Genomic DNA, 10,405 nt, shown 5'->3' on the forward strand with positions numbered 1-10,405 from the left:
GCTGATACGGAGGTTCCGCCCTGCGTCCTTCAGCTTCCTTCAAGTTCCCGCTTGTTCTCCTGCGCTGAAGCAAAGGTATCCCCTATGTCTTCAGCTTCCTGCTTTCCTGCACTGAGGCAAAGGTATCCCCCGCGCTCTTCAGTCTCCTGATTCCTGCACTGTAGCGGAGGTTTCCCTGTGGATCTTCAGCTTCCTGGTTCCTGGGGCCTACTCTTTCCCTAATCTAGAGAGGCCGTGTCCTGGTTCCTGCGCTGTTACAGAGGATTCCCCAGCCGCTCAGGACTCTTGCGCTGTAGCACTGGTGCACCCGTGCAGCAAAGCGGTGTGCTATTCTGGTCTGCCTACCATCTCCTGTGACCAGTACCATGGGCCATGGTCGTCGCTCGCGCAGAGGCCAACCCCGCGCTCCTAAGCTGAAGCGGGGCTCTCCTGACTACCTGTTGCCGAACTCTTGCCTGAACAATGGTTATCCTGATATCTCCTGTCCTGACCCTGGCTTGTACAACGACGACGCTGTCTTCTCCTTTCCTGATCCTGCTACGTTTGACAACGAACTGCGCAATCCGGATCAGCCTGCGCGGTCTCAGGTCGGTGCTTTTACAACCCCACCTCAGCCTCGCGGTCCGGTCCTGGTTTGTGGCGAGCAGAACCCTGACAGAGACACAGGGATAAATATGTATCTCTTCAGCTGAGAAATCCCTAGGTTAAGGCGGGTTCCCCAGCTAGTGCAAAGGTGACCCACAAACAGTATATGGTTTGTGGGTGCCCAACCATACATAAGGTTGGGGGGACTCTGAGAGTGTAACCTGAGTCAAAGGGAAAGCATGGGGGGAAATGATGTCGACAGAAATAAAAAGTACATTTTTCCCTTTTCTGTTCCCTGTACACAAAGATTCACAGTTTATTAAAATGTATTTTAATGTGTTTAAACATTCGGAACCCATGTCCAAACAGGCAGCCATGCAAACCAATAGGCGCCGGTATGCTGCTACATCAGAGTTCAAAGTAGCCAGAGGATGCCCAGAGGTGTGAGCAGAGTTTGGGAAGTGGGGAAAGGCAGAGTACTAGGTCTGGAGATCAATGGCAGTCCTGTGGGATGACACTTGTTCTGCCACACCTAGGGGCGCCTGCCCTGTGGGTGGGATTGGGATAGCTAGGGGGAGATGTAGTAGGCTTGCGCATGTCCCTTGGCTACAAATTTCCAGCTGACCCGGCATTTCTACCCGGCTTGACTCTGATTTGGTGCTTGAGAAAGTTCCCACCCGTTGATTGGCCGTCCAGTCTGCTTATATTTTATTAATGAAGCAGGAAATACTATAAGAAGCCGTGAGCCAATCAGATTGTGTGTTCCTCTTGAGTCATGGACGGGCTTTTCAAAGTTGCTTTGTGCAAAATAGCAAAGCAACTGGCTTCGATTTCAAGACTGAAAAGCCTGCACACCAGAGACAATCCCGACTTTTGTGCCCAAGTTCTCAGAAACTAACGTAGCGGTCGTGGCTGGGATTTTATGCCGATTTGAGTTCCAGGAGATTCTGGGCTAAGTCTCGGTCAGGGTAAAACTCTCCCATAGAGTTCTCTGCACCTAGGAAAGTCTAGTTGTCAACCCCAGACCCCCAGTAAGTGTGTCTTTTCGTCTGTATTTTGTGTTTCACTGTGTGAATGCAAATTTATGCCGAATAAATTACAATTGATTTCGCTACCTTGTTTTGCTCAATGAATGATCCCGGTAAAAAGGTGTAAAGAACCTGGTCTCCCGTGACATGCAGTATTCAGTGTTCATTTTAGGACATACTCATTTGTCAAGTGAAACTCTGTCCTCCCTCCTCGAAAATCCCTTTCCTGGTCCTGCAAAACCCCTCCTCCATCCTGCAGAATTCCCACCTCCCTGCTCCTATACTCACTCCTCCCACCCAGTGCCGCCAAGAGTGGGGACAACCAAACAAAGCAGTTGCCGCCGGGCCCTAGCTCACCCCAGCTGAAGGCCTCCCTTCTCATTGACTGTCCCATGCCGGGCCCTCTGACGTAAGCACGCGCCGGGCCTCCCTCTCATGATGGGACTATTGTTCTGTTTCCAGTATATGGCTCTACATAATTGTTATTTATAACTCCTTCCAATACTTCCATTTGCTCCACATAAACACCCAAATCTGAGCAATTAACTGTGATAAACTGATATATTTAGACCCATATTTCAAATGTACGTACAGTATGCTTGTGACTCATGTTGACACACAATTATAAAACACACTGATGGATGATCCAAAACGGGGCAGTAACCTTTCTCATTGTTATGTCAAGGTGTCAGATTCTTGCAGGTTTAAATACAGGAACACCTCTCAGTAGCAGGCACGTTTGAGCAGCTGTTACCGGTAACTGTAGATATAATGGATACATCTTTCACCAAGCAGGAAACATATATACAGGAATTTAATCCTAAAGACTACCTTGAAACATACTATTCTGCAGAAAATGGAGCGATGAAAAGAGAATGGTTGGACTTTGCGTTAAGAAAACTTCATGAAACCTTCACCCCAGGTACCTGTAACTTAAATAATGTCAATTAAATTAGACAGTTTTCTTTTCATACATCACGTAATTACAGTAGGTTTATCTTGACGCTATACAGCACGCATAGTTATTAGCATATATGCCTTTCTCTGTGTGCAATAGCTAGCCATTATTGTTCATAACTGTTTATCTACTGAAATAAGTAAACATTTAAATGCAAATTTAAACCGTTTTAATATTATTAATATTTTTTTACATTTTGTCATTGTAAAAAGCACAATTAATTTTGTCTAGATTCAAATACAATTTGTGTAGAAGTTTACTACTTTTGTTTGTGTAATGCAATCGTAAGTAAGCGAAGTGTGTGTGTGCGTGTGTGTGTGTGTGTGTGTGTGCGCACGCGTGTACTCTATGTGTGTGTGCATGTGAGAGAGAGATGTGAAGCATGAGAAACAACGGACTGTGATATATTAATGAGTATGTTGGTTAGTAGTTGGAAATAAGAAAAGACAGAGGTACAGTATAGAAGTAGAAAAAGTAATTAGAATATTTGATTGGTGGTTAAATGGTTATATGTAAATGTATCCCTTTTAAAATGAGAAAGAAATGCACTTAATCCAATACAGTATTAGAGCAGTTAATTGTTGCATAATAATATGGTGCATCCTCCTCAAGCAGATTCCAAAGTACAGTATACAGCGTACAGTGAATTTAACCGATGTTTGTATTTTAACCCTCTGTTCTAATGGAGCTAGGGACCTGGAAGGAAGTTTTTTTTTCTAAACATCAAAAATGATCAAATACCCTTATCTACATTTCTGGTTATTGGGGTGAATTACTAAAGTTTTCTGGCTGCAGAACAGGGGCAAAGCCAGCTAAATAAATATCCCCATATTTATACAAGAAAACGAATCACACTGCAAGCTGCACAACTTATTCCTTTGATACTGTGTAGTAATGCTAATATACAGGTTATCCCAGTTTTGTAGCCAAGACACTTTAGCAAATAGCCTCCATCATGTCCTTAACCAAGATAAGGGGTATTTAAATCATGATAAAGGACATTTATGAAGCCATATATCAAAGTCTCCCAACTGAAAAAAAATAAAAACCAGGTCAAAACTGGAGAACAAAATTGCACCAGATGTATCAAATATTTTTTTTTCGGAGGATATAATTGGATTTTTTTATTAGGTGCAGATTTTCTCCAGTTTTGCAGCCACACGACTCTAATACTGTAATTGCCAGTTTCATTTGTGCATCAAATATCACCAACTGCTCCATGTAAGCAGTTAATACCAAATAGAGCTAACGTGGCATTAGAAAACCCAAGTTAAAGGAGATTTTAATGTTCATTTCTTGATTTAAAAGCATCATAACAATAATTTCAAGCTGATTTGTGGAGCTTTTATTTATGCCCCAAAGTATTTCCTGTGGATGAGTTATTACTAGATCCCTGAATAATTTGGAAAGCAAATAATAGGGTTTGCTTATCATAAAAGATAACTAATTTGGATGTGATGAAGTCATTACCAGGAGCCTTCTTCTCATCTTAAAGAGGCAAACCATGCGGGGAAACTTTTTGCAAATGTAAAAAAAAAAATTGGATGGAAGCAGGGGTTCTTCGGATCTGAACCCAGTTATTTCAACTCTGGGGACCCTCTGCTTCTGGAGATACTTACCGGTGCTGGTAGGCGCTCCGTTCAGCTAGCAGGGATCACGTAACGGCGCCTTTTCAAAGCTCCTGTGCCCTGCGGGCCAATAGGAAGCCGTGACATCATCCGGTGTGGCTTCCTATTGGCAAACGTGACATGGGAGCTCAAAACTTGCATCCCATTTTGAGGTGAGTATCTCGGGAAGCAGGGGGTTCCCAGAGCTGAAATTAACGGGGTTTAAGCTACAGAGACCCCCGACTTCAATCCTATGTTAAAAAAATAGTAACATTGCTCTTTTAAGATACAGAAATGTGCAAACCTTCTATACTATCCTTATTAGCAATGCAGAAAGGTAGGGTTATGGAGAGCTGCTATACATTTGAATGGCCCATGACGGGAGTCCTTCATATATTTTATTTGTAGTATTAACTTTTCAGATGTCCCCCTGCTCCCATGTAGATGCCGTATAGCTGATCCTCACATGTACATGCGGAGAGTAGACATGGCAGGTCGTAGGGAACTTCATGGAGATGATACTGTATGCCTGAAATAATGTTTTCTGTATCTTTGATAAGCATTTGACTATTGCAGATAAGACCACATATGGTTTATTGGTGGGGTCAATGTCTAGGATATTCCTTATCTGCATAGAAAGTATTATTAATGTACACCATTGGAAAATGTTATGGGTATTATTTATTGATCTGCTGAATAGCTCTTTGTTCTTCTTCATAATCCCTTTTATAAGGTGGTGTTGAAGGAGACACTCTGATTGATATCGGTGCTGGGCCAACAATCTACCCACTCCTGTCAGCTTGTGAAGTGTTTAAGAACATTATTATTTCTGATTTTCTTGAGCAAAACTGTGCTGAGGTGCAGAAATGGCTGAAGAAAGATCCAGATGCTTTCGACTGGAGTCCAGTGGCCAAATTTGTTTGTGAACTGGAAGGTAACAGGTATGGAAATGACAATGTTCTCTACCCTGTAACACACTGTACAATTCTCTCCTGTATAACTGTGAAATACAGAAACACAGTGGAAGACTCTTCCTGCAGCACAGTTATCTTCAGTCAGTTCCATGAAGGGTAGTGAACATTGAAGACTTCAGCTCAACCTTTGTGATCTAATAAATGTTAATGGAGGAGAATTGTCTCTCTGGAGTGTTCTCTCCAAAAAATGTGTGTTGGAGCTTGATCAGTGTTAATTGCCATTGACTTGAATAGCAGTCAATGCAGATCAAGCTCTGATATTCATTATAATTAAGCATGCTACATATGTATGTATGTGTGTGTATATAATTTAACATTCATAATTTTAACAAAAACTCTTCCATTCACTCAGCTGCAATATCATTAAATGAATAGACCCCCTCTGCATCCTACCCTGAATGAACTGGTGTCAGGGATTTTCAGCCTAACAGAGAAAATGGAAAAATATGTTGTGATGTAAACACAGAAAATGTACCAAATGGTCTAAGATCAAACATTCCATCCATAGGGATATCAAACAAGCAATAAAATGCATTTAATGTTTATTTCTTTTGACAGTGAAAACTGGAAGAAAAAGGAAGATAAACTCCGTAGAACCGTGAAACAAGTCCTAACATGTGATGTCTTGAAAAGTAACCCATTTGAGCCTGATGTTTTGCCACCAGTAGATTGCATGCTCAGTTGCCTCTGCTTGGAAGCTCCCTGCAAGGATATCGAGTCTTTTCGCAATACCCTGAAAAATTTCCATGACCTGATCAAGCCCGGAGGTCACTTAATCGTTCTGAGTGTACTAAATTCTTCCTTTTACTTTGTTGGCCAAAAGTGTTTTTCTTCCATGACCTTAACAAAGGAAGACCTGGAACTGGCTTTTAAAGGGGCTGGTTATGAAATTGAAAAACTGGAGGTAGTTCCACGTGAAGACCGGTCAGCTATAAACATTACTAATTATGATGGTTATTACTTTGTTCATGCTCGTAAACCACACAATCTGTAAGCCCCTCACCCATCAATACTATAAACTTGTTAAAATGCAGGTGTTTGATGAGCAAAAAAAAAAAAGGAAATTTTAGTAGCTTATCAATAAAATAAGCAAAACGTTGGAAATGTTGGAAATGTTGGATATGTTGGAAATGTGGGCCATACTATTCATTCACTTACACATAGGCCACCAAATGTATAATACAGTACGTGCTAAGTCTAGTTAGTTTACCTTAAATCCCACTGATTGTATGTAAGATGTGCTAAGACTTAGTACAATTTAGTAACTTTGGAGAATTTGGGGGTTTTAATGTATATTGGTGTATTAAGCAATATTGCAGCCTCTCCAGCACTGAAAACATAAGGGCACTACAGGCATACCCCGGTTTAAGGACACTCACTTTAAGTACACTCGCGACTAAGGACATATCGCCCTATAGGCAAACAGCAGCTCACGCATGCGCCTGACAGCACGTCATGAACAACAATACTGGCTCCATACCCGTACTGAAGCTGTGCGCAAGCGGGGAGACTATAGAGCCTGTTACAAATGTGTTATTTACATCAGTTGTGCACGTATAAGACGATTGCAGTACAGTACATGCATCGATAAGTGGAAAAAAGTTAATGCTTCACTTTAAGTGCATTTTCACTTTACATACATGCTCAGGTCCCATTGCGTACATTAATGCGGGGTATGCCTGTATTTACTAAGATATAAGAAATATTCATTTTACATACATTGCTTTGCAATACTGTGTTAGATTGAGTACATGTGGTTAGATATTTTAGATAACACTTTGGGTCATTGTTGCAGGGACAATGCAATGACACGTGGGTGTTCTGAGTTTACTTGTTTATTTAGCCTAAAATATATGGCACAGAAAATAGCACAGCTTTTCTTTAGCTTATATAAATAAATAGAAATATAAGTCCTGGGTAGGGCTTTGCCCCTTCCCAACAAGGGCTGTGCAAAGTCCAGAGTCGCAATAGCATAGGCATAAATGTCCCAGAAAAACAGACCTTCAGCCACGTTGTTCTCCCCCCAGAATTCCTGCGTGTCTCCCTGGTTCAGACAGACCCTGGCACAAGTGAGAAGCCTGGGTTTTTAAAGTACCTTAATGAGGAAGCTGGAGCATGGCTAATTAACCCAGCCTTTTCCCAGCTGAGATTAACCAGGTCACTGCTGGACAGCAGACCTACACATAGGTCTTCCAGGTATAGGGCTGGTGTCTTATATTAACCCTGTCATATTCCTCCAGATAGTGTGTGGCTAGGACCATGCACGGCTGAATCATGACCATCCACCCCTTCGCGAGGGAAGAAATTCGCAATTGCGTTTAGCTTCCCCGGTCTGTGCTGAATCTCAAACGAGAAGGGTTAGAGGGCCATGTACCACTGGTCAACCTAGCATTGGAGGCTTTCATTGAATTTAGCCACTTTAGTAGGGCATGATCTGTCACCAGAGTAAAATGGACATCCACCAGATAATGCCTCAAGGCCTCAATTGCCCACTTCTCAATCACAGAGTAGTTTTTTCCTTCAGGAACAATTTTCTACTTAGAAAAAGGATCAAATGTTCTCCCCACTCAAATTGTTGTTAGCACTGCCCCTAGCCCTATCTCTGATACATCTGTCTTCATGATAAAAAGCCTATTAAAGTCTGGGCTTCTAAGAACGGGACCCTCTGATAGACACCTTTAGATTTTCTTCAGCAGATATAAACAAACAGACAGATGTGCTGAGCAGGGCTTGGCCCCTTTCCCCAACTAGGGCTGTTCAAAGCCCAGAGTAGCAATAGCATAGGCATAAATGTCCCAGAATGACAGACCTTCAGTCCAGTTGTTCTCCCTCCAAAGTTCCAGCATGTGTCTCCCTGGTTCAGATGGACTCTGGCAAAAGTGAGAAGCGTGGGTTTTTAAAGCACTTTAATGAGGTAGCTTGGACCTGGCTAATTAATCCAGCCTTTTCCCAGCTGAGATTAACCAGGTCACTGCTGGACAGCAGACCTACACATAGGTCTGCCAGGCATAGGGCTGGTGTCTTACATTCATCCTGTCACAGTCGTACTAAGCAGTGTGAATTCCTAAGAGCCCTCCTGGCCCATTCAAGTCAACGTGTCTTATGTTCACAGTCAAAGTCAAACCGTAATGAGGTCTATGGCTCCATTTCCACATGACGTCTTCGCCAGATGACACAGAAGTTGGACTCAGCCAATATGGCCTGTTGTGCAGCTGAAGGTCTATGCTTTCTAAGGCTGCACATATAGTGCCTTGCAATGTCGACAATGATGAAACGTCGCTCAAAACAAATCAATTGACTCCGTTGCCAGCTCTTATAGTAAGCGCGATGGAGCGACGGAGTGTCTGAAAATTTGGAAGCCGGGTCTATTTGATTTTTTAGAGACAGTCGCCACATGTGACTGTCTCTAAACCAATCAGAGATTATGGCCCGCCCCTTTTGGTGACGTCGCTGGCGACAGTCGCTTCAATTCAAATTACAACTTTCGCTGGTGGCGACGGTGATGGGTGACATCATCGGTCGCTGTCGCCAGCACTATAAACGAAACCTAAGGATGCGCTTATAGTGCTGGCGATGGCGACTCGACGGCACTTCAAAACAAATGCATTGAATCCGTTGCATGCGCTTATAGTAGGCGTGACGGCGATGGAGCGACGGTTCGACCGAAATCTCTGAAGTCAGTAGAATTTGATTTTTACAGCGACTGTCACACCATGTGACAGGATATAAACCAATCATATAGCTTCTGATGCAGGGAGAGAGGGAATGTGTGTGTGTGTGTGAGTGCAGGGAGAGGGGGGATGTGTGTGTGAGTGCAGGAAAAGGTGGGTTGTGTGTGTGATGTGCATGGAGAGGGAGGATGTGTGTGTGTGTGTGTGTGGTGAAACAAACTATATTAACAACTTTAAAATAGTAAATTCTCCCGTAATTTACAGTAAAAGTAAAGTAAATTCAGCATACAAACAGAAATTACAACTCCATTTCAGCCTTGCCCCTTGCTCTTGTCTCCGCCCCTATGCCTTCCCCCTTGCCTGACATCACTCCCCTTGTAGCCAGAGACATCTCCAAAACAGATTACAATTTCTGCTATGGCTACGGAGACGGGTGACGTCATCAGTAGCCGTAGCCGTAACTGGCACTATAAGCGCAGCCGGAGTGGTGCCAGGCAAGATATTAACTATCAGATAAAGGTGTAAATGTGCATAGAAGAGCTCTGCTTTATTTTGAATAAACTCTGTTTGCATAATCGGTGATTGCTGTTTTACCTGTAACCTTCCTTATCCAACTCTAAAGGAGGTCACATTATGTGTTAACTATACACCTTGGCAGTGCTCAGTCTCTCGGGCCTTCGTAAGGTGCTGGGTAGGTGCAGGTGTGGTGTGAATAAGCAGATAGAAAAAAGAGGGGCGCCAGGAACTTTTATAAATCAAAAGGTGCTTTAATAGACAGCCATCTATCACGCGCCCCAGATATTGATAGACTTTTTACATAACAGAAAACTTGTGACAAACAATATACTGTATATTGATACTTCTTAACCCGGTAGCTCTCACTCATTTGCTGGGAACGTATTTAACCTGTTGCCTGTAGTATCTGGCCAAATTGGTAGTATTGCATAGAGTTAGTAATGCCCACCACATGGGAAATAGGCCTTTCGGGTATACACTTTGGGCTCCTGAATTAGCACCCTATGTATTGAATAGTTCCACCATGCCATTCGATCAGGAATGAAAAGGGAACATTATGGTTTGTCTGGACCAAACATACTCCGGAGTTACTATGCCGAAAACTCTAACCATTATCATGCAGGATCCTTATCAATACTGAGAACAATCATGTGCCCTTACTACTGGTGCTCACTTAGATCGGGGCACGTTCCTAACTGAAAACAACATCTCTTAATATGCATATCTAAATACACAAACCTGTTTACAGCACTCACAATGAGGACCCCAGTCAGAACAATGAAGATCATGCTTCCATAACAAAGGGTAGGGCTATATATATACCCTACTTTATATGTTCCCTATCATGGCATCACTGGTCAAAGGGTAAAAAGGGGAGGGGCTAACACTAAGTTATCCCACCCAGTTAAGCTTTTAAGGCATTAACCCCTTCACAGAACTTGTAGTCTCCAAAGAGGGGGCTACATACCTCTTGTGCTAAACATTAAATACACCAAATAGAATTCTTAATGACCATCATGACAGCGACACTGGTCAGAACTTTCTTATTTTTACCGGATCTTCAGAA

General features: G+C 42.7%; 1 protein-coding gene across 1 annotated transcript; it reads left to right on the top strand.

The window, feature by feature from the left end:
* The first annotated feature begins 2,289 nt into the window (after positions 1–2,289).
* On the top strand, positions 2,290–6,356 carry LOC142496941 (nicotinamide N-methyltransferase-like). The gene is made up of 3 exons (XM_075604057.1): positions 2,290–2,535; positions 4,912–5,119; positions 5,711–6,356. The coding sequence occupies exons 1-3, from the start codon at positions 2,385–2,387 to the stop codon at positions 6,144–6,146; spliced, it is 795 nt and encodes a 264-aa protein (XP_075460172.1). The 5' UTR covers positions 2,290–2,384; the 3' UTR covers positions 6,147–6,356.
* The last annotated feature ends 4,049 nt before the right edge of the window (positions 6,357–10,405 follow it).

The sequence above is a fragment of the Ascaphus truei genome, chromosome 6, assembly GCF_040206685.1.
Source record: "Ascaphus truei isolate aAscTru1 chromosome 6, aAscTru1.hap1, whole genome shotgun sequence".
NCBI lineage: Eukaryota > Metazoa > Chordata > Amphibia > Anura > Ascaphidae > Ascaphus > Ascaphus truei.